The following is a 26,485-nucleotide window of genomic DNA, read 5'->3' as shown; positions in this document are numbered from 1 at the left end:
CCCGACTAACGCGTTGATCACTATTGTTGTGATATGAGGCTGGTGCAGATCAGGAACCAGGCCGAACCATCGGAATTAGTCCCGAAGTATGTATACGAAGAACGAAGTTGATTGGAAATCAACTTGACCTCATAGCCCCGCGCCGCTGAATGTTATTTCTTCCCTTTCTACTCACACCCAGCTAATATTGCTTTTACTAGAATCTCTACTACCTGGGCGCACAGACACCGGCATACTTTCAAAATCAGGATGAAGATTGTCTTTCTTTGGGAGGGCATAACCAAAGTTCAGGCCGTATTGGAATGCCTACAATAGGATCCTGAGCCTGGTTTTCAGGACAACAATGTGAACTGTTGCAACCAAGGCTCATGAGCTAGGTTCTCGTGATCGCCACCCTCACGCAAGATTGCAACACTGCTATCACACTGATGAGACCCTGGAGATGAATAGCACCCGACGGACCAATCAAAAACCGCTCCTGAATTTAGACAGACGCAGGTACGGTTCTGCGATGCAGATCCGTGGGAGAGTAGATCAAGGAGATTCTATTTGTGGCCCTGAGAGAAACTGCGGAATTGGAAAGAATTGCAAAGGTCCAGTCACGATCCACAGGCCCAAAGTTGGCGGCCGTCAGTGTCCGATGGAACGGGACTTTGTTGCTTAGGAGGACTGCTAGGCAGGTGAGTATTTGGAATATCACACAGACTTTGGCAACAGAATGGTAGGCTCCAACCCGATCCGTGGTTGTGTTCCCCTGGTTGCAGTCACAAGAGAGCAAGTTCCCCTGTCAAGTGGCAAGGTGCTCTTTGTCTATCTGGTGTTTAGAACGAACGTTCTAGAAGCTATGTATCTTCTCTCTTCTCCTGCAACCATTTTCCTTTGATAATTACACTATCTTTGAGCCATAACACTTCCTCTCCATCTGCTCCCAGTCTATGGCCATTCCAATAACTTTAGTAGACAGCTTGTAAATATCTATGCCAATTAACTAACGTGATAACGTATTGCCCGAGCGACCGAATTGACCGAGCGGCCCTACCAAAAATCAAAAAACCTTCAATTTTTAACCACGACTAATGCCACAAAATTGACTCAAATTTTGCTATTTAATACGTGTAGGGCATTTAACATAGGTATGACCTTTAATCCCACATCCAGAGCAGGTGACCTGCCGCCTAACCGTAGGCATAGACGGTAAAGCAGGTTCTGCAGGTGGTTCTTCAGGCAACTCTTGCAAAGATATATCTTCACTGATACCATCATCCTCAACAACTACATCATCCTGACCATCCTCCCGACTCCCGAAAATACCCCTCTGGCTAGTGAACTTATGTTTGATGGCTCGTTTTTTGATCTGTTTCTTATTTGAAGCCTCCAATTGGTCGCAGCGATTCTGAAGAAAAATATGATGATGGACCACTTTTATGGTCATTTCATAGGTCCTCTCAATCTCCCGTTTGGTTGGTGAAGAAAGGATGGACGAAGAGGATTCCAGACCTTTTTTGATCCGAGATTGCGATTTTGAGAACTTTGAGAGAGTCCAGAGAGTATTTGGATCACTATCACTGCCAGAAGATAGTGGTCGCTTAGGAAGAATATCAAGAGGAGGAAGTTCATCCAGGCATACATTAAGCTTTTCCAAGACTCTACTAGCATTGAATGGTGCTAATCCAGTAGCTAAAAAGCTATTCTGGATAGTAGAGGTCTTAAAAGCTCCCTTTCTTGCATCTGCAATCAATTCAAGGAAATCTTCCTTATCAATAGAATTGACTCCATTCCGCATCATGGTTGAAACCGCTCCTCCATAAAGCCTCTTCAAAACCGAAAAACAACCCACATCCAAAGGTTGTAAAAGATGCGAGGCATGAGAAGGCATACAGATAGCAATAATATCATTTTCTTCACAAATTCGATCGAATTCAGGAGTTAAATGACTCCCATGACCATCAAGGACTAAGAGGCAGTATTTTCCAACTCTTTTCCCAATATTTGGAATAAACTGAGATTTCAACCACCATAAACCAATTTCATTTGTAGTCCAGCCATTTTTGCTCACAGTCAATCGAGATCCAGGTTGATTTGAATCAAGGGGGATGCGTAGATGTTCAGGAAAAAGTTTCCCCTTGAAAACGAAGAGTGGAGGATGAACACTTCCATCAGCTCTAATGCACTCAATTGAAGTCACCCACTCGCGATTCCCAGCTTGTAAGAGGGTTCTTTTCCCATGGTACTCAGCTGAGGTAATAATCCTTTGTGTGGTACCAACTCCCATGGCAAAACCAGACTCATCAAAGTTGAAAATATCATCCGAAGTGATACCCCATTTTTCAATGGTATTTTGGACCAAATCAAACCATGGTTTGATAATTCGAGGGTCCTCTGAAAGAGCCCTTTGATAGTCGTATTTTCGAGATAATCGTGTGGACAAATTTGGATGTCGTTTGACAAAGTGAGATGCCCAATCTCTACCAACAGTAGAGGGGATTGCTTTTTGGGCATGACGGAGTAAATTGGCCATATCTCTCAACATAGGCAATGTAAGAGCAGCACCCCTCGTATCCATATCCAAGAGCCATTTTTCAATCGATTGCTCTTCAACCTCAGAGAAAATAAAGCGATTGTGTCGTTTTTCAGAAGCAGCTTCACGCCCCTTAAGGCGGGCCTTCAAAGTTGAGACTGGTAAATCAAAAGACCGCGCAGCAGCTGCAGCAGAGGGATATTTACCATCTTTTATAGCTTTTATAGCTAATAAAAGACGACCCTCCTGTTCTAATAATTTTCTCCTTCGATCAGACCGTTGGGGGGGCATTATCATTGTGGTAAACAAGAGATGTTAATTTTTGAGATGGCTTTTTGGTGGGGCCGCTCGGTCAATTCGGTCGCTCGGGCAATACGTTATCACGTTATGGACACACATGAGCTTACGTAAATGTCTCCGGTTTTTGCACTAAAACCGAGAAACCGATTGGCTCCCGGACATGAGTCGAGCTGTGGGCCGGCCCACCTGCGGCACCTAAACTGTATTCCAAGCACCCTGCGCATCTCGATATGACGCTGAATTTAGAGAATGCCTCTGATAACATATTGGCCTTTCCCAGTAAATTTATCCTCCATATCAGCCGACGGAGATTTTGGTGATTCTGCTCCGGTTCTCTTTTCCTTTGGGCTGCAAGGCTTACTCACGAGCAGCCCAGAAAGAAAGTGGGGCAGAAGCCCAGGCTTGAATTCTTCATTACAACCGCATTCTCTCACCGAGCGAGGATTTCCATGGTTCGTCTAAACAAGCTCTTGAAATGATTTGCGGTTCCGCTCGTGGTTCCACGGTCTGTGTCAAACTTGATTTCCTTCTGACTTGGGCGTGGGTCGAAAGCAAGTCGCACGCTTCACTCCAAAGATCACTCTGCTTTCGACCACCAACCCAATCAAATCCAATCAGGCGTATTTTCTTGAGCTAACAAGAATCCAAATATTTTCAGTTTCCCCGAGTCCCCTTGCTACCATGTCCTATCTCCCCTATGGGAACTCATAGTACCGTGAATCCTTATACACTGTCCGCAGTATTTTGGAGGCCGCATGGGTCATGCCCCTGGTTTAACATGGCAAGGATGAAACCGTGTAGGCGGGCCTGTTACGAGGCACCACAATCGTGCTCGAATGTTCGCCTTTGACCTCGGAACTTCCTCACTATTGTTGTAATTCCAAACAGGGGTGATAACTCCTTCCCATACGAAATCCATGGAGTGAAATACAATAATGCTGATATTTCTCATGCTGATAATTCATAGTTGGGTAATCACAGCCTTTATGGGAATAACATACACCAGGACTATTCAATCGAGATAGTTAGCCACTGTTCCTTCGACATAGCAATGTAGCGCTCCAGCCGATGACATGCTGCTAGTGTGGACGTTCTGTTCGCCGGTATCTCCGTTCCTGGCGGCACAGACACGATGTACATAGTCCCACATCCAGGATGACGATCGTGTTCTTTTAGGCCGGTACGGAAGCGGTGCTGGCGTCACGCGGCCTGTGGCAAAATGTTAGCCTCTAATGTGGGAAGAATAAAGGTATTTCGTACGTACATAGCTGAAACTAGCTTGGACGGGGTTGGAGAATCGCGAGCGCCGGTCACAACATGGTCATTGGGATCCCTCCTAGGAGGCTTTCGACGCCATGCAGGACTTGCGTGGCGTGGTGAGATTGGAACTACCATCAAAGTTTTGCCGACGGCTCTCCTTGCGCTTTCTTGACATCGATCTATGTTTTGCATCAGTCACAAGATCATCCTGGCTTGCACGATCCCGAAATAATGATAAAGGCTCCGGGTACTCACCTCTGTCGTCTAGTGAACCGTCTCTTTCCCTTCTGCTTCCCTGTGATCTGTCTGCTCTTTAAATTAGAAACATGGCTTTCCGAGAGCCTGGTGTTGGAGCGCAAAGCGTAAAAAAGCACTCACCGTGGGCTGATAGACTGAGCCTGGTCATTTAGACTGAATTGAATGGGCTCTGGTGACTTTCTTCCTTCAGTGAGGTCAAATCTAACCCTACGGTTGCGTCTGCTCTCAGGCTTCGCAGCTGGAGGCAGTGCGCGACTGTGTTCTGTCGGTAGCTTCGTATGAGACGAGCTTGTAGTTCTCGAGGAGTCCGTATTTTCTGAGGCGCAGGTCTCTCCCTCCAAGTCATCACACCAATTTTTGTAATCCCTCAAAAGTTTTCTGCAGCGATATTCAGAGGATGTCTTATCCTGCTGTGTCATTGTCAACAATTTTCTTTTGACGCGGTTGACGATGAAGAGGGGTCAAAAAATAGGACTGTTAAGAGTAGATTGAAGGGGAAAATCTATCTGCTGCATGGAAAAGTGTAGGAAGGGAAATTTCTTGGTTGCCACCGACCCAAGCAGTGTTACAGTACATTTCTGGAAAATGGTAAGAAAGGCTCACGCTGAGGCCGTGAGACGTTGACCACCGGTCCACCACTCACCTTCACCGCCCGGCCATATACCACCACAACGCACATCAACACCCTCGTCAACGTTCATCAACGACCATCAACGTTCACCAACGACCATCAACACACATCAAAACCCTCGTCGACGTTCATCAACGTTCATCAATGCTCACCAACGCTCATCATCGTGTTGTGATATGAGGCTGTTGCGGTTCAGGAACCAAGCCGCACCATCGGAATTAGCTCCGAGATGTCTATACAGACAACCAAGTTGATTGGAAATCAACTTGGCTCCGTGTTGTATATATAGCCTTATCTTTCCCTCTAGAACAAAATACAATTAATACCTCTGAACTACAACAGGTTATGAGCCCGGGAGCAAAATCTCGGGTGCCGTCTCTACTCATCTGAGAATCGTCTTAACCATCTTGATTATATATTACCCCGCTTTCACTATCCTCACCATGTCTGCTCTGGTCCATGACTCGCCCGACCGAGCCGTCACGGCCATCGAGCCTTTGACGGGAAACGACAACTTCGCGACCTGGAAACGTCTCATGACCTCCTATCTCAAAGCAAGGCAGGTCTGGGATGTTGTGTCGGGCGATCTTCAGCGTCCCGACTGTCTATTCAAGTACGCCAAACCCATTACGGCGGACATCCACCCCTTGGTGGAGCCCCACCTCAATGGGGCGGTGAGGCAGCTAGCCATTGAAGCGCGCCTCGAAGTGGAGGTCCAGGCATTCGAGCGCCACCGTGAATGGTCGCGCCGCGAAGCTGAGGCCTACCACACCATCTTCCGGTACCTGTCCCCCCACATCAGCATTCATGTTCTGGGACTAGAGACGTCCCGTGATCTCTGGAATGAACTTGAAGAACGATACCGGCGGATGGAACTCGCCACTTTCTGCGAATTGTTTGCCCAACTTCGCGAGACAACCGGCGAACGATGCGCCAGTGCGCGTGATTTTGTTGATCGCGTACGGCTGCTCGTACATCGATTGAATGCCATTGCTCCAGGATCAATCGGTGACAAGACACATATTGCGATCCTGCTCACGCAGATCGGACCGGAATACATCCTGGTTGTGGATGCCATCCAGAATGACAAGGATCCGGTCAACCCGACCACGATCGGAAATCTGCTGTCCAACGCCGAGCAGACGGTCCGAAGAAAGGAGTCTCCCGCGCCTCTGCAGGGAGCCCTAGGACCGTCGATCAATGCAGTACAGAGAAAACTCAAGAAATGTACATACTGCAAGAAGCGCGGCCATGTGGTCGCGCAGTGCTGGAAGAAACAGCGAGAAGTACAGCCGTCCAGGGACCATGCCCTGAAGGCAGAACGGAGTGTTTCCGGCTCACCAAGAAACAATTTGCAAAATATACCATCAAGCCAGATGGGAGATCGGCAGGGCCCGCCGACTCCCAAGAGACCGAGGATCAATATCGTGAGGGCGAGGGTGACGACCCTTTATACCCACGCACCGCAACCCCGGTGGATCCTGGACTCCGCCGCCACCAGCCACATCTGCTGGGACCGGAGCTGCTTCAGCAGTCTGCGGCCCCACCGCGAGATGCTGGACACGGCGGGCGATCCAGTGGAAGCCGAAGGGATTGGTACGGTGAAGCTCACGCTCCGGGGGAAGTTCAACCAACCTCTGGTGTTAAAGAATGTGTACTTCGCGCCACGCGTCGGGATGAACCTGATCAGCGTGCCGAAACTGTTGCGAGACCGCTACTCGGTGGTGGCGCACCCGCAGAACGTCTTTGTGCAACGCCGAGGACGGACGGTGGGGACCGCCTACCATGCGGAGGAGGATCTACTGATCCTGCGGTGCCATGTGAGCAAGAGATCTCGAGAGCGAGTCCAACTGGCGAGGGCGCCGGCGACCCATGGCCATGCAGATTCCCTGGAACCGCAGGCGGTGGCTATGGACGTCGACGACCCTCAGGAGTCAAGTGGCGCAGAATGCGCAGCGTCAACCTCTGAACTCGGTGGTGAAGCTGTGATACTCGAAGAAGATGCGTGCAAAGGAGTGGACCAGGCCTCCGAAGTGTTGTGGCACACTCGGATGGGACATCTGAACCGGGGAGACTTGAGGGTGGTCCTCCGGCGGACCGGCACTCCGTACCGACCACTGACGCAGGCGCAGCTGCTGGCAACGCCGCAGTGCCAGGCGTGCATGTCGGGTAAGCAGTATCAGAAGAGGAACTCCCGTGCAAGACGGCCACGTCTGCATTCGACGAGAACGTTTGAAATGATCCATTCGGACATTATGGAGATGCCGATTGCCAAAGATGGCTCCAGGTACGTGATCACCTTTACTGACGATTATTCTCGTGGTTCGTGGGCATATGCCATGAGATGGAAGCATCAAGCGCTCCAGAAGTTCCGGCAATTTGATGCCTGGGTGCACCGTCAGTTCGGCGCCCACATCAAGAGGTTCCTCACCGACAACGGGAGAGAATACTTGCCGATCGGAACACACCTCGAGACCCAGGGAGTTGAGTTTGACACCTCGCCGCCATACTGTAAAGGGCAGAATGGTTTGGCCGAACGCACGAATCGCACTATCCGGGAGCGGACCAACACGCTCCTGTCCGATGCGAAACTTCCTCCTTCCTGGTGGACCGAGATTTTAGAAACGGTAGTCTATCTGAAGCTGCGCGCTCCAGCATCAATCCTACAGAAAACGACACCGTACGAAATAATTTACGGGAAGCCGCCCTCGCTGTTGCATTTGCGACGGATTGGCTCCCGCGCATGGGTGTTGATCCCGAAAGAGCATCGAGCAAAACTCGGACCCAGATCATCCGAGTGCCGATTGCTAGGTTATTGTGAACCGAACCAGTACAAGCTGTATGAAATTCATTCAGGGAAGACAGTGTTTTCCCGTGATGTCGAGTTCGATGAGAGGACCCCAGTGGCGCCACTCATCGGGGGGGAAACAGGCAACGACCTCCCGGACAATGCTCCTCCATCACCTGTCTTTCCACCACTGCCCTCATCAGCTAGCGGGCTGCCAACACCACCTCTATCGCCGAATTCCTCAAACGAGGAAGAGAAAATGCCATCTGGGCGTGTGGAAGAAACACCGTCCGTGGTCAACCCAAGCCAACAGGAAGCCGGCCTAACACCGGACCTGGGGTATTCGATCTATGGTCGTAGAAGGCGACCCTCACGCCGACTGTTGGAATCTCTCGACAAGGTGTATGCAGCAGGTACGCTGAATCCCACAGCGAAGAGTGTTGACCCATCCACGTTTCAAGAAGCCGTGTCCGGCCCGAATCAACTAGAATGGTGGGCCGCCATCCAGAAAGAATACGCGTCTCTTCTCGAGCACGGAACATGGGAAAAGGTTCTGCGAGAGGACGTACCAGCCGGAGATCATGTGATTGGCTGCAAATAGGTCTTCAAGACCAAAGCCAACGGAATGCGCAAAGCGCGACTAGTCATCAAAGGCTACCGGCAGAAGCATGGCATCGACTACCACGAAACATTTGCTGCGGTGTCACGGATGGACTCGGTCCGCTGCATTATCGCCAGCGCCGTATTGCGCGGATGGAAGCTTCACCAATTCGATGCTGTCACTGCATTCTTACACGGTGACGTAGACTCGTCCATTTACATGGAGTTGCCCGAAGGCTTCGAAGAGCCAGGATACGTGTGCCGGCTTCGCCGCTCCCTATACGGTCTAAAGCAGGCCCCCCGGATTTGGTACCAATGCGTTCAACGCGTCCTAGCCGCTCGTGGCTTCACTATGGCACAATCGGACAACTGCGTGTTCTACAAATCCAATTGCGTGATCTGTGTCTACGTCGATGACTTTCTCGTTGCTGCAGCAAACTCGTATGAGATAGACCAAGTGCAACGAGCATTGGAATCAGAGTTCCAACTGAATGATCTCGGTACCCCACGTTCATTTCTAGGCATCCAATTTGACTTCCAGGCCGATGGATCTGTGTCCATTCACCAACACCAGTACATCCAAAAGGTTCTCTCCGACTTCGGCATGGAAGCCTGTCAGCCGAAGACTACTCCGATGAATCCCAAGCAAGTCTTGAATCGCCATCCAGACGAAGAACCTCCGGACGAGGAAACAAAAGCACGATTTGCAACTGCCATCGGTTCGTTAATGTATCTGATGGTCGGAACGCGACCGGATATCGCGTTTGCGCTAGGCACATTGAGTCGCTTCACGTCTCAGCCGCAATCGCACCACCAGGTCGTCCTGCAGCGGTTACTTCGCTATGTCAAAGCCACACAATACCACCGCATCACATACCGCAGTGGTCAATTGATTGGATACACGGATGCCGACTTTGGTGGGTCCGTCGTCACTGACGGAGCCTACTCGACGTCCGGCTACGTATTCCAACTTGCGGGTGCGCCGGTTTCCTGGTCGTCCAAGAGACAAGGGGAAGTAGCCACGTCTACGACTCATGTCGAGTACATTGGACAATATAATGCCATTTTGCATCTACAGTGGCTCCGGACCTTCCTGGCCGAAACACAATTGTATCAGTCCCCGGTCACCAACATCATGGCTGACAATCAGTCCGCTATTGCCCTCTCGCGCAATCCTGAGTTCCACAAACGGACCAAACATTTCAACGTAAAATTCCATTATCAGCGAGCAGTGCTGAATACAGGCGAGATCAGTCTTCAATACGTTCCTACTGAGGAACAGGCCGCTGACGGTCTCACCAAGCCGTTGGGACCAACGGCTTTTGCCACGTTCTGTAGTCTCCTAGGAATCGAAGCCTTGAAGACTCAGAGGCAACAAATGTGACAGCGCAGGCGCTCTTTCCACTTTATTTTCCCATGAAGGTTTTTGAGTGGTTTTACCGAGGCTTGGCTGCACAGCGTTATTCCAGTATCGCCTTGCCAGCAAAGCGATCCTGAGGGGGAATGTTGTGATATGAGGCTGGTGCAGATCAGGAACCAAGCCGCACCATCGGAATTAACCCCGAGGTGTCTATACGAAGAATCAAGTTGATTTCCAATCAACTTGATCTTCTCGTTGTATATATAGCCTCATGTTTCCTTCTGAATTCAATTAATTTTCATTCCTCTGAACTACAACAAATGGGTCAAAGTGAGTCGGTTAAGAAACGTTGGCTCACAGTTGAATCTACGGTCCTAATACTGAGGCAATGGAAGCTGTTCATTCTTTGATTTTACCAAGAGCGCTCACATTTTCATCTAATGAAGATGGAAATTTTCTGGCCTCGCTCGAGTGTTGATTGTCTGAGCTGCGTGTGGTTCTGTCCGTCTAGGCTGCGGAAAGCGTCAGGCCGCGGTCGCACGGGCCGTGGTAGACGGTTCCAAAAGTCTATCGGCTTGTTCAATATCGCCCACCTGGGGGAAGTTCTGAAGGAGATTGACATAAATTGGAAGTAAAGTATGCTCGTGCATGTGCAGGGCACACTGCCATATTTGCCGCACCTGATCTGCCACCTCATACTTGGCGACCATTCCGTGTCGATCACGGCTGAACTTACCCAGAGCAAAGTTGTAACCAAACTTGTAGTGCTTGACCCCTGAAGTAGTCATTGGTAGCAGGATCCCATGAAGGAAGAGCTTTCCGTGGAACTGCGAATCAAGAAGCAAGTCTCCTCGGGGCGTTTCTACAATCGAGGGGGGATAGGAGAGCCCGCGAATATCGAGAGTGACTCGCAGCCACCCGAAGAATGTTTCAGACGATACCGGTCGACTTTGATTGGCACGTCCAGCCCCAATCATTACCGTGATGTCTCTTTCATCCTGGAACCGCAACTTTGCCATATCATCAGCTGGGTCTCGTTGAATGGCTGGACTCATCTTTCGGGAAGGAGTGATGACACAACGGAGAGACTGGGACGTCCCATGCAGACCAAAACTCCACCTACAGTGGCTTGCAGCCACGCTCATTTTATATCCGTCTCGACTCATTATTAACGCAGCCAGCTTGAGCCCGTCACCATGGGAGCCTGCCAGCTGGTCTTGGTTGTCCTTGGATGTGAACCCCATCACGAGAGACTCCACGGGAAGTTGCATGCAGGAATTGGTCAAGGTGACTCGACCGGTCTTTTTCTCATATTTTATGTACCCCAGAGCTCGCCGATTGCCGTTGTCATTCGAGGTAGTCGGGACTATGATGGAGAAATAGTCTTTCTTGTCTTCATAGAATGGCTTGAAATCCAACCGGTTTAGCTGAAATCTTCCTAGAATAGCATCTTTCCTATTCTGTCTCAGTGTTTATCCAATAGAAGAGAATGTCACATACCAATTTTGGTATAGCTCGCGAAATGCATCTGTAGAGTCCCAGCCTTTCACATAGGCAGGTGAAATCCCAACTGGAATAGTTTGCCGGGACGGCTCAGTCGCTGTGTAAGTGGTTCCTTCGCTTTGTTGTAATTCACGATCCAGCTGCAGATTCGCTTCGTCGCTCGTGCTTGTACAACTATCTTGATCCATGGGATCCTCATCGGTGTGATTACTCATCGTTAGGTACGCATTTGGAGCACTGCAGCAGAATGAATTATGGGTTTTTTGTGTCTCTGGGTCGTACGCCTGTTGTTTATATGGCGCCCCGAGCTTTCCTCTAAGACATCCTCCCTGAAATCGTTGATTGCGGTGAGCAAAGGCAGTGACATCCTCATTAATGATTTCATGAGGAAAAGTTTCAACTTGATATATCGAAAATGTGACAATAAACTGGTTTGCATTTGCATCCATGACTTACCAGACCTTTACGAATGACCAAACGGTGATGTTGAAGATCTTTACGGTTGACTAGCTAGGGCATATCCGGCAAACTCGACATTCAACGTTGAATACCGGGCATGTGAACCATGAAGGGCCACCGTGGCTCCGCATTTATATTAGCGTGCCAACTGTTGAGTTGAGTTCAGACAGAATGCCGAAGTCAGCATGTCCAAAGATGAGGTATGCAATCCGTTGAACTTATCAGCCTGCCTTTGATTTAATCAAGCATTCGTTAACGGTAGTCAACGGTGGATTGAGATCATCAATGAACAGGAAAAAGCTATTAAAACACACGATGAGAAGCTTGTCAGCTCGATTATCTTTGAGGTTGACGGATCGTGAGAAAGTTGAAGAGATGGGCTTGCTTCCAGATAAGACATATCTCCGTTCAAAATACGCTTTAGACCGCGCGAAGTTGGCGTTGTGGAAATACCAGGACGTATACACCGTGAATAGGGATAAGGTATGCGGGTATATTTCAGCTGGTGTTCCACTGATGAGGCCAGTCGAAACGACTTTGTCAACGTATGACGAGCATTTTGGAATCAGTGACTGAAAACCAGCACAAACCGCCAAGGGTGTGTCGGCAATATCATACGAATACTGCATGGATACCGGAGACACTATGATCCAGCCCGATGGATTAGTAATTAGACTAGGCATAAATAGCTTCAAATTAGCGGTAATACAATGCAGAGTCTTCGAGGTCTCCAATTGGGTGCTACGGTATAGGATTTCACGGAGATTCGACAGGGTGTGTCAGTGCTGCATTCATGAATACGGATTGAGAACCGGAATTATAGTAACTCCGAATGAGCGGATTACTAAGGATGAGCATAGCATAAATAGCAAGAAATAGCAAGTAATAAATGACAGAGATTTCAATGCCCTCATTGGCTGAGCAAGTTACGGAAGACAGCAAGTTCCGACAGGGTGTTTATGCCTGAGGCACCAGATGAGTAAGCCGGTAAACATCGTCATGCGTGTAGCCCGTGACGGTTAGTTCCCCTTAAGGCAGACGATAGCCCCCTGCTGTATTGACTGCGATCTTGTCATTAGAAACACAAGTTCTGACAGGGGATGAAGGAGACAAGGGATGGAGGATACAATCGCTGAGCTTCGACGCCAGCTTGAGGAAGCGAGAAAAGCGCGAGAAGAGGCAGAGTGGCGCCAGGAGGAAGAGAGACAAGCGCGAGAAGAAGAGAGGAGGGCGCGAGAAGAGGCAGAGCGGCGCCAAGGAGAGGCAGAGCTGCGAGTGCAGCCCAACACACTGTTTCGCCTTCTCGATCGTTGCCACGTCTCTTTATCTCAAGCGATTCGAGTTGAGACGGATGCGACCCTCACGACCCAGGGTGATGCGACTGACCCCGTCAACCGACTCTACCCCAAGCGCATTGTTCCTTGGCTTGACTTCCCCCGACTCCAAGAGCAAATCTGGAAGAAACTCGACCGCACGGCCGCCTTTACCTCGCGTCCGCTCTTCCCTTCTGACACCCAATTGGACTATGTCGCTACGAATATCCAGAACAAGCCGATTTATTCAGAAGCGTCCCTACGGAACTTTGAGCGCGACACGGTCGACAACTTTGTCGAAATGGTGATTGAGAAGTTACGAGACGATGAAACCCTTCGACACGAGTTTGGCATCCAGGGCCGAGTCGCTTTCTATGACCGCGCGAACCCAGCGGAACCCTCGCTGGAGAATAGCTTGGAGCAGATGAATCTCCAGGACGTGCGGCCCCAGCGACCACCGAACATGAGGCATGGGAAAAGCAGAGGAAAGGGGAGAGGAGCGGCGCAGAGCCAGAAGAGGGCTGCCACTGCACGAAGACGCAACCGCCGCGCCGACCAGTTCTGCGTGCACGTTGTGGCCAACGAGCGACAGAAACCGGTGTATGCGGTGGAGTTCAAAGCGCCACACAAGGTGACAATCCCCGAATGGGTGGCAGGTCTACATCAGATGGATCTCGCTCGCGATGTCATTGATCAGGAAGGCGACACGTTTGAGTTCTATGCCACCTGCCTCGTCGCCGCAGTGGTCACTCAGATATTCTCATACATGATCGACAGTGGAATTCAACACGGCTACATCTGCACGGGGGAGGCTTTTGTTTTTCTCCATATCCCGAAGGATGATCCCACTATTGTTCAATATTTCTTATGTATCCCGAATCAAGATGTGCAGGTGAACGATGAGTGGCGCCTCCACCGGACAGCCATTGGTCAGGTGCTTGCGTTCACCCTCCAAGCGCTGGCCGCCGAAGCTCCGTCTCAAGAGTGGCATGATGCGGCACACGACAAGCTGAAGACTTGGGAGGTCGAATACCTGGACGTATTGAGAAAAATTCCCGAAACGCTCCGCAAAGACCCGCCAGCCTCCAATTATCGGCCCTCGCACTGGAAACTAGAGCCGAAGACACACAATACACGATCCCGTGCTCACTGCCAACCAGGCATGTCTACTCCGAAGCATTCGTCGACCGAAGGCAGCGGCAGTGATGAAGAATCGCATTCGCCATCCATCGCAGCAGCTGCTCGCAGCCGCTCGAGCCGCGGCCGAGGCAACAACCGTCAATCGACTAAGGAAAGCGAAAACACACGAGCCGGTGGGGACAACAAACAGACCTCTCGGAAAGACGGGCAGTCTACACGACCCTACTGCACAATTGCCTGCATCCGTGGCATGGTCAACCGAGACCCGCTGGATAAAGAATGCCCCAACTGGAAACTCCACGGTAGCCAGAGACACACCATGGGACCACAGGAGTTCACACGCCGGCTTCACCGTCAACTTGCCCGAAACCGAAATCATGGGTTTGAACAACTCCACGTCTGTGGTCGGACCGGTTACCTCATCAAAGCCACTCTTCTATTACACGGATACACTGTGATAATCAAGGCTACCACGGCGGACAAGCAGCATCTCATTCAAGCAGAGGCAGACAATTATGGTTATCTCAGGAGCCTGCAGGGAAAACACATACCCGTCTGTCTTGGGACATTTACGCCACGAGTCTCATATTGGTACCACGGCGAACTAATGGAGCAGATGATGATCCTGAGCTGGTCAGGAAGCAGGCTTCAGCACGTCATCAACGATGACAACTCGAGTTTCTTCCACCAGGAGCGCGAGAAGGCCCTGGCTGTGCTCCGCTCACACGGGGTGGTCCATGGCGACAGTGAGTGGCGTAATATGTTGTGGGATGACCTGGGCGGTCGTTTGATAGTCATTGACTTGGAGGACGTGAAATGGGTGAAGCGCCCTCGGGCACTTGAACCAACCTCTGGCAACACGCGGCATGGTCATCGCGTCGGGGAAGGAAAAAGCAGACAAAGGCTCCTATCCAGCTCAACTGCTGTATGCACATGACGGCCCCTAGGCTCATGGACATTTACATCTGCACCTTCAGATTACATCATTTGTTCGTGATGTCCATAGGGAAGAAAGTACAGTGTCGATGGAGCTGGCGCCTTGATTTCGCTTGGAAATTCACAGATCGAATCAGGAAATCAAGGGGCCTTGGGAATCATTTACAAAGACTTTCGAGATATGAAGGTCCTTTGGAATGAAAAGCTCGAACGGGCAACAATCATCGACTTTTACGCCTCTAGAAAATTGAATTTTGGCCAGCTCCAAAGACCATGAGCAAAGAGACAACTGCTGCAAACGGAAAACCCAAGGGTCTGCTGTGCCTGTTTTCCTGGGCACGATCGACTTGGCCGAAATCTACTTTCTTTATGGAGCTGGAGAGATTCGTCATATGCTCATGATGGGCTGGCCGGGGGAGGGGGGGGCGGAAGTACAGCATCGATGGACTTGACGCCTTGGCTCCACCAGGAGATTCGCAAATCAACAAAGGAATCACTCACGAAGATTTTCGGCGTGACAATTTTCTTTGGAATAAAGAACTAGGCCGGGCATTAATCATCGACTTTCACCGGTATATATTGAAATGTCGACCGACTTTGCAGCGATCACGAGCGGTACAACGACAACTATGTCAACCAGAGATGGGAGATCCAAAACGTCTTTGTGTAACGGGAAGCAATATGCTTAGTTTTTTGGATTAGCAATTCAAGTATGCATGATAATGAAGCATGAAGCACTTCCAGTCCACATCCTCGTGAATCAACCAGAACTTCGACCTATTATCGATCCTTGATGCCCGCTTTTCCACTTCACCTACATTGCCCCAAGAGGGACTCCGCTTCTATATTTGTTGACAATGACAAACTGACCGTCCAATTCTGGCTCTCGCACTTGACTTTTGTGTGAGGTGATGAATGATATGAAAACGTTGATTCAACTATGAAGCTTCAGTAACGATATATTGGACTGTCGTGTGCAGTACTAATCGAACATTTTGCAATAAGAGACCGACTGCTCGACAACCTTCAGAAACGAGATAATCCACAGGACTTTCCCAGGTATGCTACTAGACATACATTCCATCAACAGGCCTCTCTTTGCCAAACTCCTTTGAAAACTTCTTATTGGAATCGGCTGCTAACTCCAAGTATTTGTAGGTCACCTGATTGACGTCAGCCTCAGCGAGAGCATGTGCGATTGCTGCGATGTTCTTGATCTAGTTCATGTTAGTCAACAAGTGAGAAGTGCAGAGCAGCTCTCTGGAACCCACCTCTCGCCCATTTAGAGTTAAAGACTCCAATCGTCGGAGATCGTACTCCTCAATGACGGCAGGTCCTTGCATCGTACATGCCTTGGACAGAAAGGTTGACCAAAGATCTCTGCGAAACTCTCTCGTCAAATTTTCATACTCGATGCTCAAATGGATCCGGCTTAGAATTGCGTCATCAAACTGGATACCCCGATTTGACGTCAAGAAAAGAATTCCTTGATAATATTCCAGCTTTCGGAGGAAAATGGTCACAAGGCGATTGTGGGTATCGTGGTATGAGGTACGCTGCTCCATGAAAGCGTCTGCCTCATCCAAGAGAAGGACGGCATCAAAGTGTTTCGCGATCTTGAATACTGTTTCAAGTTGCCGCTCGAGCGCGTTGGAATCTCCGTGGTCGACAACAAGTTCGCCTGCAGATATCTGAAAAAAAATCAGTGACGCCTAATCCAGCCGAGCTGGATAGTTCATACCGAATAGAGGGGGAGCTTGAAATACTCCGAGGTTGCCTCAACCGTGAAAGTCTTTCCGACTCCCGGTGGGCCACTAGCACGAGTTAGTTGGAAGTCTTGATAGCATAGGCGCTTCGCCGACATACTCCAGAAGAATGTTGAATCCTTGGCCCTTTCCATCAACTACGTCGTCGAACGGTACCATCGGTATCATCCCTAGGCGGGTTTTTGCCAACGACAAGAGGATGGTCTTGGTCTCTAAAGGGATCTTCAGGCAGTCGAACGACTCAGGTGACCAATCCACGTCCTCAAGAGCACTGACTGCGCACTCCACTGGAATCACATTAGTCGGGCGCCAAATATTGTCAGAAGACTTACATACAGAAAATCTTCTCCTTGAAGCTGAAACAGCATACTGTTGGGCAGGCGACCAAGAAATCGGTCTCGCTCAGCTTTTGTGCATCCACTCCGTCTCCTTGCATTCTCTCCTTCTCTCGCTCGCGGTCCTCCTTGAGCATCGCACCTATGTCAATGACTGCAATGCCATTGTTATCTTTTGTCCCTATGTCGCGGAGTGACGGTCGGGAGTAGTTTGGCTGCATTTCATAAAAAAATGCGGCGTCCACTGCCACTCGACTATTGATGTTGACTTTGATAGCCTTCCCCTTGTTCATAAAGAATGCGCTGCCTTTACAGTGCTGAATGTGTGAGCCGGCCAAATCCCGAAACTTTTGGCCTCTATCGACCAAGTTTTTCCGGATTTGCTCGTGCCTTGGGTGGTAGCAGAGGGGGAAGGCCTCAAGGGTCTCAATCGGCTTTGACCCCCGGAACTTTGGAACACGCAGAAAGATTCCGGTCTCGCCGAATTTGACTCCGTCATAATCAAGGAATCGGCACTCGAGATTGAACCACGTCTCGTCACTCTGTGTCACCTCTTCCCCTGCATCAACTACGACGCATCGCGGCTCTTTTGTGCCCAAGCATGTCGTGAAAACATGGGAACCCGGTTTGAAAAGTGCCCAGAGAAGGTCGTAAGTAATGTGACCGTGCTGCAGCATTGACGATAAACGCTGCGAGATGGCTGAATATGCTTGCTTGAGGTGGTCGATGAGCAAGCGGAGGTGCTGACGTGGGAATTCATACTCTGAGTTGTCCATATTTTCGGCATATTTGTCGAGCTCTGGGAGGAAATGGAAAAGGATATTTTGCTCGATCTAACCAATGTCAGCGATCTTCGTGGAGATAATACTCTGTCTCAATTACCGATGGCTTGTCTTCCATCAGGCTAATGGCCTTGATATCATGCAGCACCTCACGCAGGATGTCGCGCAGGCCTTCCGATTTGATGTCAATGTACGGCGTCACCTCCTCAGAATTTCGTTCTAATTATACCATTAGTCTGGTCTCGGTTTCCAGGCAAAACATTACGTACCAACACGTTCACGGACAACGAATGCATATTCAGCATAATCGTCCAGACCACTGCTGGTCTCCGCCGGTTCGACAATCTTGTATTTACATGCTTCTTTGTCCCAGCTAGATCCGGGTCAGCCATTTTCTGAAGGAATTAGAAGGGGAGATTGGCTGGTGGCTCATACGTTTCGACAACTGCTTTGAATGAGGGTGTAGATGCCCACTTCTCAAACAATTTGAAGTCATCCGGCGTCGTACTGATTGGATGTTTGAGATCTGTTCCATCTGCTACCGCAATGTCCTCCTGTTCATTGCTTGCAGGACAAGAATGATCAGGCTTGGCTGCCATGGAGAGTTCAGCCGAAGCACATTCATCACTGGTGAGGTTCACCAGCAGTTGCTTCAGTCGAACCATGTCAGGGCTTGGTGGGGACTGGTCCTGGGAGATAGGAGTGTTTGGAGGTTCTTGGTCGGTAAGATCAAGCAGCGCATTTTCAAGAAACACACCAAAGAGATGCATCAGGTCCTTCAAGGTGGCAAGAGGTATAGTCGACTCCTTCGTTGGGCTATTGGGTGGTGTCAAGCCTTGGTGGCAGGAAGGAGTCTTCAGTGCCATGTTGAGCAATTTGAACGACTGAAAAATATCGGTGCGATATGGGAAGCTGGTATGGAGTGGCCCAAGAGACTGGAATGCCAATGATGAAGGGAAAGATCAATAAGAACCTGAGGAATTGCTCCTTCTTATGTGTTCGTTACTCTGGACTTCTGTGTTTTCCAAGATTATACTCACAGCTCAAGAGGTTGCTTCCCCTTACGTTCAGCGTTTAGCTGCATAGAAGTGCATTGTACGGTGCATGCATGATATACGAAGTAAACTGCTAATTTTAATTGGATAGGCTCAGGTATTATTCAGTTGGTGGCGTCGCTTTTGCATCGAACCACTAAATCGTGGTGTCGTTCTAAGCTCTGTAGGTATCGGAAGCACCAGCTTAATGACGCGGTAGACTTGGCGACCAATTGCAGTGATGATCACAGAATTGTGATCCCTGTGGAACGGCATCACAGGATTGTGTTCCCTGACGGATAACTTCCCCGTAGGCAGTGGTATCACAAAACTGTGATCCTTGTAGAAGGGTATCACAAAACTGTGTTTCCTCTGACGTACCTAACTGCGAAAACGGACAAGTAGGAACGGGAACGCCCGAGACCGAAGTGGGGCTGGGGTTTGACGGTTATTGAAAATTAATTTTCCGGATAGCTTCAACCGACCACTGCCCCGCAGCTGTTTGCATCGTCGGCTTCAGGCACAGCCAGTCTCAGTTATGGCATCATCCGCATTCAAGCTAGATGTGGCAAGGAAGTTTCTCCTCGAGGAGGGATTTTTTGATTTGAATGACTCAACGGTTGGCGAGCGTGTCTTGGAGATGGAGAGGCGGGGCTTCCCATACCTCACCGAATATGGTATGGACTTTTGCAAGCAATTTGCCTTTGATGAAGTAAGCAGAATGATACATCTCCGTGGCTACCATCTAATCATCTTCAGCGAATCCGATCTATCCTCGAAACCTCCCTTGAACGGTGCAGCCTCGGACACTGGCTGAGATACGAAGAATTCCCTGGCCATGTCGAATGCTTCAGGAGGGGTGGTCTAAAAGCTGGTCGCCGTGTTCTAATGGTGCATCTGTGGGCCAAAGGATCGCGAGCGGAGTATTATACCCTTTCGCATCTTTGCGACTTGGCGACTACGAAGGGGAGAAGATCCTTATATGAGATTCCCCAATCCGAGCTGGATCGTGTGGGCTCTAAGCCCGAGGTGAAGGATTTTCCAGATGGTGGCTTGTAAGTAATATATTTATATTATAGTGTCAGGATCTAACAACTGTAGGGTGATTCTAGATGCTAGACTCGGTTTTAAGATCGAGCAGGGATATGCCATTACGTTTCTTTTTGCCACGGATGAAGTGATCGCCAACTGGGCGAAAATGATCCTTCCATACTCAGAAGGACTGGAACATAAAGTCAGGGAATTAGAGATGCTGAGCGCGAAAATTGGACTGAACTTCACGTTTGAGGGTTCTGGTGGAAGCACAAAGAATTAGCCCTCATTATTCACGGTATACTGCAGCTTCTGTGGTTATATCCACAAAATCATCTTGAGCCGCCCATCCGGTCGACAATGCTGGGATACTGTTCATAATCTGAAGGATAGGAGCATCAAAATCTTGTAGCAAGTCGAGATCTTGGGTTTGCCCTTCTCCGGGATTGAAGTAGATTTCCTCCGTTGACATGTTCGAAGAGCTGTTAGGATTGACGGTATCAACCATGGTGCTCAGCCGGGGTAAGGCTATGGGCGATTGCATCGGGATTAGGGGTGCAGATAGTTCATCGCGAGCCTGGCCGAGCTGGCGAAAACTGTCACCCTCATTGCTTTGGGAAAAAAGACTTTGGTCCAAAGCCGTCATACCGATCCTGTCAAACTTGGCTTGAGCTCCCGAAATATCGGAGCCCAAAGCTGCCACTTCCCATTTCCGTTTCTTCCCCACAAGAACGCTTGATCGACACTGGCTAATTGCGAGAGCTAGTTGTTTGTCGGATTGTTCGCGTAACTCATCACATGTTTTCTTGATGAATGACCGTTTTCTTTCGCATGCTCCATCATGTCTATCGGCATGTCTAATGAACTCGCTCACGAGCCTGAAAACTTTAAAACAGCACACACAAACTTCCTCGCATGTGACATCTGAATTAATAATTAATAGAAAGCAGCGTGTCAGAGAGGATACCACTTGCGTTGTTGGAAGTGCCGCCGGAGTCCCTGCATTTTCGGAAATGGCTTCGCACGTTCACAGGATGGACAGAAACGCCCTTTGGAAGCTCCAGTCTTCCTTATAGTGCTCATAGGATTTCCGGCATCTTTGTCATAAATATGTTGGTCATCGTCGCTCTCGCCTTGGTCGTTGTCGTCCTTCCCTCGACAGTCATCACCATTGGGCCTCGAATGGGCTCGACACCGCTCGAGTTCGGCTTGCAGGCGCTGTTCGCGGGACTGGAAGAAGTCAGCTAAGTGACACGACTTATCTTAGCGTTACTAACACGATATTCTTCCAAATGCTCGTGTAGATTTAATTCTGTTTCAAAGAAGGCTGAGCAAGCACACTGTGGTTGTGTGTTTGACATTATTGAGGATGGGGTGCCGAGGAGAGGTAGGTCCACCCGACTTTTCCCATGGTTCGGCGGAAGCTCGATTAGTCAGAATCCGAGAAATCGGCCGGAATCCAATAAATACCGAGCAGGGCCGCCGCCGTTGGGCAGAAAGAACATCAGCCTTTTGCTCACAGAACTAATGAGGTTTTCCTGACTTGCTCTTAAATTACCGCTCAAGCCATCAAGAATCTACTTCTTTACCTACTTTTCACCTTGACGAGGACGAAGATGGCCCCATGTGAAACCTGCGGAGGCAAAAAGACCGTGAACGGTATTGCATGTCCAACCTGCAGTGGCAAGAATTGAAGATCAGCTGGTGAGCTAACACTCTAGCCGAAAATACTTCTTCATCCTTGATATTGTTAACACCTAGGAGCGTTCAGTTAAGCCAGTCTTTGTCGATATAACTACAATCATCATGCTCACGCAGGAAGATCGTGCGGACTGATCAAAGCGACATGCAGCTGTTATCACATGATCGGATATATCATATTTTCCTGCCTGGAACTATGGTTGCCTGGCCTCGGGGTATTACATTGAAACGGCTACTCGTCCCCGCGCGGTTATGCGACCGACTTCTATTCTCTTAGAAGCATCCCTTGGAATTTCCTTTTTATAAAACGTGGGCTTGAAAAAACTAAAACACGGATGATTGAAGTTCAGGTGTGTAGACTTTTTTCCAACCACAGTATGCGTATTAATTCAAAGTCGGTCAGGTTTCCCATCCACCGTTTATGAAGAGGACTCGGGCTGTTGCAGTTGGATTGGCGATGCGGGTTTGCTGGAACAGTTTTATGCATTTGGAATTTTCTGACGGTACTACTCGGTTTTGAGTTATTGCTCAAATATCCCCGTTCCGGATCTTTGAATTTTTATTTTATTTTATTTTTTTGCCTTTTTGATATTGAGACATCTCCGCAGTAAGAATGCCAAGGTTGTATCGGTTGTTTTGGGCAAGCCACCGTAAAGTAAGACCATTTGCTAGTAAGGAGGAAATGGATGACAAACATCTTGGTAATGCTCTGATCGACACAGACTTCGGGTAGCGGTAATCAATGAGAAGATCGCGCGGAGGTTGCGTATTTTCTGGCAAAGAACTTGAGGCGAAATTTAGCGTTTGACATTGCATGGGTGATAGATAGATACGGGAAGAATATTGGAATAGGGGACTTACAAAACGGTTGGAGAACAGGATCCGTGTCAATCCGGCAAGCACTGTGAGAAGGCGAGTCGCTAGGCAAGAGGACTGGTGGCCCGGGCTTCAGATTACGATGATTGCTATGTCTAGATTTGGCCTCCTCTCTTGTCCGCCTTGGAGGGGCAAGAGGAGATCGACTCTAGACAAACCGTGCCTCCATGCGAAAAGGCCTTCTGGTTTTATACTATTGCAAGTAATTCTATGAGCCTAATTTGGGCGCAGTATTTAGATTCATACCGCGAATTGTCGCAATAAAGCGTATGTCATATGATTGAAAATGCGTCCCCTTTCATTCAGCTTCGGACAGTTTGAGGAGTTGCTTTAGCTGAAAATCTCCTCGATAGCTTTCCATGGCCTCCGCTTTCCAGGTTTCCCAGTTTGAATCGCCTTCGATGCCCAAGGTCTTGAGTAGCCCGAAAAAGAGCCCAATGAATCCGTCCCAATCATCGAGGTCATATCCACAACAGAATTGGATTCGATGAAGAAGCCGCCCATTTCTGACTATCTCCCCAAGATCTGGATGTCCTTTCTCTGCCAAGCACTTGGCAAAGAAAGCTTCATCTTCGCCGATATGATCAGCCCCTTCGTAAAAATCCGCAACCGGAAGAAGCACAATTGGCGAGTTGAAAGCTGCTGATTTCGAATCAGTCTGGGCCCATTCCCAGTCAATAATGCCTGTTATGTTGTAGTCGTTGTCAACGAGGATCTGATCCCCCTTTTCGTCCGCATGTTTCAAGTAGAACATCCCATCGTCGAGAGAGTTTCTTGAAAAGATTTTGGGGATAATTTCTAGGAGAAAACGATGTATCAAGAAAGCATCGACTGGGCGGTTGACGTAGGATTCTTGTCGTATTATCAAATCCAATATCAATCGAATGTGTGCGGTGAAGTATTCTTCTGAAGACGAATAGGGCCCAAGCATTTTCATATGCAAGTCCTGAAAGTCGGTCAATGACTCTCGTGCGATGGGGCCCACATGAGAAGAGTTCTGCTGATTGAAAGAGCCCATTACCGAGAAGGGATAACTTTTCAGTTCAATGTAAATATCCGCAAGCTGACTAGCAATTTTTTGCCTCTGCTCAGGGGTAGTAATTGACCAGCGCAATGATTTTCCAGGCAACTTCTCCATAAGGATATAACCAACACCGACAGGGTTTGATTCGTCTGCATTGAAGTCAAAAACCGTAGGAACAGGAACTTTTGTCTTGCTCAAGAACTGCAATGTTGAGACTTCGCTGCGCAGTATGTAATCCCGCAGCTCCGGGGGTGGGGAAGTAGCGTTGAATCTTCGGATACGCGCGAGCCAGCTTTTCCCATCCTCGAATAAAATCTCGATATGATAATTCATGCCTCCCATAACTGAGCTACGCAATGCTCTGTCATATTGTAGACCCTGGGCTACAGAGCACGCGAGACCGCCGCGGAGACTGCTAGCACGTCGAGTGAGCGCTAAAATATCAATCTTTTCAATAAGAGTCGTGATTTCTTTCTTTTCAGCCTCTTGAGCAGCAGGGTCGTAATGATGCTCATCCTGTTCAGACCGAAAAAAATCAGTAGCCATTTCAATTTGTAGGATTTGATTCACAAACCTCCCACTTTGGGCACGTATGATACTCTGGCCCCAAATGTTTCGCGCAAAGATGGAGATCACAAAGGACGCAGTCCCCATACGTGCGAACAGAAGGTTTGTTGCAACCGTCAAAATCACAATGCCAAATTGCCATTGTTCGAAATTGAACGGGGATATCGTGAAATAGCGAAGCAGAGACGATAATGTCGAGCCTTGTATCTATCTGTTAAGACCCTAGAACGACCCCTCCTGGTGGCTGGAATGACCCGTGCTGAATAAGTAATGTCAAACTTGCATAGACCGTGTACGATTGACACGTGTCCTTTACTTACGCAGTGGTCATCATCATATACGCACAGGCCTTGTCAGCATAGAAGACTAGATCCGATTTAGCTGCAACCCTTGTCACAATCAATGGTACGTGACTTTCGAGGGACATGAGCTTGCTCCTGGGCCCCGTGCTTATCAGGTATGATGATGGGACACTTTCAGCCGCGGCGCTGGGCTACCAGACTTCATAGGCCAATGTCAGGCTTGGCAGTGTGACTGATGCAGTAGCAGCGTCAGACCTTGGGAGGTATCGCATGCATCAGCAGGCAGCATTGCATTCGTGTTGGTGGACTGGACCTCAAATAGTAGGTTCTTCCCCGGAGCTGCTCGAAGATACTCTACTGCTTTCCTACTGCGTTTCTCTATTGTATTCAAACAATTTCTCCATCATAATCAATTTGAAGTCCCTACTTCACCAGCCCAAGATGCCAAGTCCCGCCATCAAGTGTGTTAAGCAAGGCTGTAATACGTGGGCCGAGAGCGGATCGAAGTTCTGCACTGCCCATAGTACGCTACATTTGCCTCGATACACCTGGAACACTTCACTGATTTTGGCTTACCATAGAGTGAGCACTAAACCCGAGACGTTGAACGTGGAATACCGTGTTGTTCGCGCTACATATTGGAGGACTTGGATGATGTAGTTGGGCTCTCCAGATTAGACAAGACGTGCTGGTGGCATTGGTGGCGCTGATTCAATGCCATATGTAAAGTTCAGGATCGGAACTCGGGCATTGAATGGAATTATTCTTGTAATCCAACACCGTGATCTTGTTCCTGTCTGGCTTCTGCCTCGTTACTTCTTACTTATTCCTGCTTTCGCCTCTTGTCTGCCTGCAGGAAAGGGCTCTGTAATCTAGGGAGATGTTTATCAAGAAACCAGTCACGTTCCTGTTGACGGTTCTATCAGTGCCAGGAGCTCATCTCTTGACCCTGGGAGTTATCTTACTCCCAGGGGCTCCTGAAACATTCCTGGGAGCAAAGAAGCAGCTACTAGGAGTGTGAGGGTCTCACGTATACATAGAGGTGGATAGTGTTTCACGATGAACAATCAATATTAAGAACAACTATAGTTGACTCTAGATACAAGACGTAGCGCGAGGAAGCAAAAGAAAGGTAGCTTCCTCGCGTTCAGGGGAACCCATGTACACCATGTGGGTCCCGTGCGGATCATATCTCCATCCGTTCCGCATGCTTCATCTATATCCTTGACATAGCTCCTGGGGCCCTTCATATTCCTGGGGAACTGAAATTTATTCCTGGGGCCTTCAGCCCAGTTCCTAAGTGAATAGGAGATTGGTTTTGGGAACACATTGGCTGGATCTGGGAGCTAGTGCACTCCTGGAACCCTAATTATGGGTCCTAGAGTCGATCTTTTGCCTCCGATGGTCGAGTAAAGCCATCACAAAACACCTTCACCAGGCCTGCGCACAAATCCGAGCCATTTAGTTACTCCCGGAAGGCCAGGCTATAGTACCAGGAACCGCACTTCAGGTTCCAGGAGTTAATGAAGCTGTCAACAGGAACGTGGCTTTGGTTCCGCGAGGTAGAGGTAGAAGGCCCCAGAAGCTACGCTGGGGTTCCTGGGGGCTGTGTGGCTCCTAGAAGCGGGTTGTAGGCTCCTTGAAACTGTAACAAAGCCTCCGGGAGCAAGAGAACTCTCAGGGCCGAGTTGTGTGTCCCCAGGGCTGTTAGATCGGCGGACCGATCATATCAAGAGATGAATTCGCCTTAAATCCAGTCAAGAACTTAAGTTAGTAGAGTATCTTAGCAACAAAGTAGTAAACACCCTCCGCCACATCTCTACCATTTTGGGCTTCCACCCGTCCTTCTACCATCCTTCAAAAGATTATCAACTCGCTGTAAAAACATGTACCAGAGTTACGATGATCAGTACAGCTCCAAAGGCGGCTTCGCCAACAGCTCCATAGTACATGATGGTATAGTATGGAAAAACTCCATCCCTGTCAAATAACTCAAAGGT

The 26,485-nt window shown here is 49.1% G+C and overlaps 8 protein-coding genes across 8 annotated transcripts; 4 read left to right on the top strand and 4 right to left on the bottom strand.

The window, feature by feature from the left end:
* Positions 1–5,410: 5,410 nt before the first annotated feature.
* N7508_007356 (uncharacterized protein) lies at positions 5,411–9,739 on the top strand (the record flags this gene model as incomplete). The annotated part of the gene is made up of 2 exons (XM_058465420.1): positions 5,411–8,305; positions 8,357–9,739. The coding sequence occupies 2 exons, from the start codon at positions 5,411–5,413 to the stop codon at positions 9,737–9,739; spliced, it is 4,278 nt and encodes a 1,425-aa protein (XP_058317822.1).
* Positions 9,740–10,239: 500 nt separating this feature from the next.
* On the bottom strand, positions 10,240–11,433 carry N7508_007355 (uncharacterized protein; the record flags this gene model as incomplete). Its single annotated transcript, XM_058465419.1, has 2 exons — positions 10,240–11,170; positions 11,216–11,433. 2 exons carry the CDS (start codon positions 11,431–11,433, stop codon positions 10,240–10,242), a joined length of 1,149 nt encoding a protein of 382 aa, XP_058317821.1.
* A 1,360-nt stretch (positions 11,434–12,793) lies between these two features.
* Positions 12,794–15,067, top strand: N7508_007354 (uncharacterized protein; the record flags this gene model as incomplete). The annotated part of the gene is made up of 1 exon (XM_058465418.1): positions 12,794–15,067. One exon carries the CDS (start codon positions 12,794–12,796, stop codon positions 15,065–15,067), a length of 2,274 nt encoding a protein of 757 aa, XP_058317820.1.
* A 272-nt stretch (positions 15,068–15,339) lies between these two features.
* N7508_007353 (uncharacterized protein) lies at positions 15,340–15,610 on the top strand (the record flags this gene model as incomplete). Its single annotated transcript, XM_058465417.1, has 2 exons — positions 15,340–15,386; positions 15,442–15,610. 2 exons carry the CDS (start codon positions 15,340–15,342, stop codon positions 15,608–15,610), a joined length of 216 nt encoding a protein of 71 aa, XP_058317819.1.
* A 523-nt stretch (positions 15,611–16,133) lies between these two features.
* N7508_007352 (ATP-binding protein) lies at positions 16,134–18,815 on the bottom strand (the record flags this gene model as incomplete). Its single annotated transcript, XM_058465416.1, has 8 exons — positions 16,134–16,283; positions 16,338–16,757; positions 16,808–16,880; positions 16,933–17,119; positions 17,169–18,000; positions 18,050–18,168; positions 18,219–18,322; positions 18,385–18,815. The coding sequence occupies 8 exons, from the start codon at positions 18,813–18,815 to the stop codon at positions 16,134–16,136; spliced, it is 2,316 nt and encodes a 771-aa protein (XP_058317818.1).
* A 706-nt stretch (positions 18,816–19,521) lies between these two features.
* On the top strand, positions 19,522–20,298 carry N7508_007351 (uncharacterized protein; the record flags this gene model as incomplete). The annotated part of the gene is made up of 3 exons (XM_058465415.1): positions 19,522–19,695; positions 19,743–20,038; positions 20,085–20,298. 3 exons carry the CDS (start codon positions 19,522–19,524, stop codon positions 20,296–20,298), a joined length of 684 nt encoding a protein of 227 aa, XP_058317817.1.
* Positions 20,299–20,304: 6 nt separating this feature from the next.
* On the bottom strand, positions 20,305–21,376 carry N7508_007350 (uncharacterized protein; the record flags this gene model as incomplete). The annotated part of the gene is made up of 3 exons (XM_058465414.1): positions 20,305–20,893; positions 20,983–21,245; positions 21,293–21,376. The coding sequence occupies 3 exons, from the start codon at positions 21,374–21,376 to the stop codon at positions 20,305–20,307; spliced, it is 936 nt and encodes a 311-aa protein (XP_058317816.1).
* Positions 21,377–22,890: 1,514 nt separating this feature from the next.
* Positions 22,891–24,162, bottom strand: N7508_007349 (uncharacterized protein; the record flags this gene model as incomplete). The annotated part of the gene is made up of 1 exon (XM_058465413.1): positions 22,891–24,162. The coding sequence occupies one exon, from the start codon at positions 24,160–24,162 to the stop codon at positions 22,891–22,893; it is 1,272 nt and encodes a 423-aa protein (XP_058317815.1).
* Positions 24,163–26,485: the final 2,323 nt, after the last annotated feature.

The sequence above is a fragment of the Penicillium antarcticum genome, assembly GCF_028974205.1.
Source record: "Penicillium antarcticum strain IBT 31339 chromosome Unknown utg000007l_segment0_segment0, whole genome shotgun sequence".
In the NCBI taxonomy this organism is placed as follows: domain Eukaryota; kingdom Fungi; phylum Ascomycota; class Eurotiomycetes; order Eurotiales; family Aspergillaceae; genus Penicillium; species Penicillium antarcticum.
Note: the sequence above shows the minus strand (reverse complement) of the source record. Positions and strands in the feature narration are given on the sequence as shown.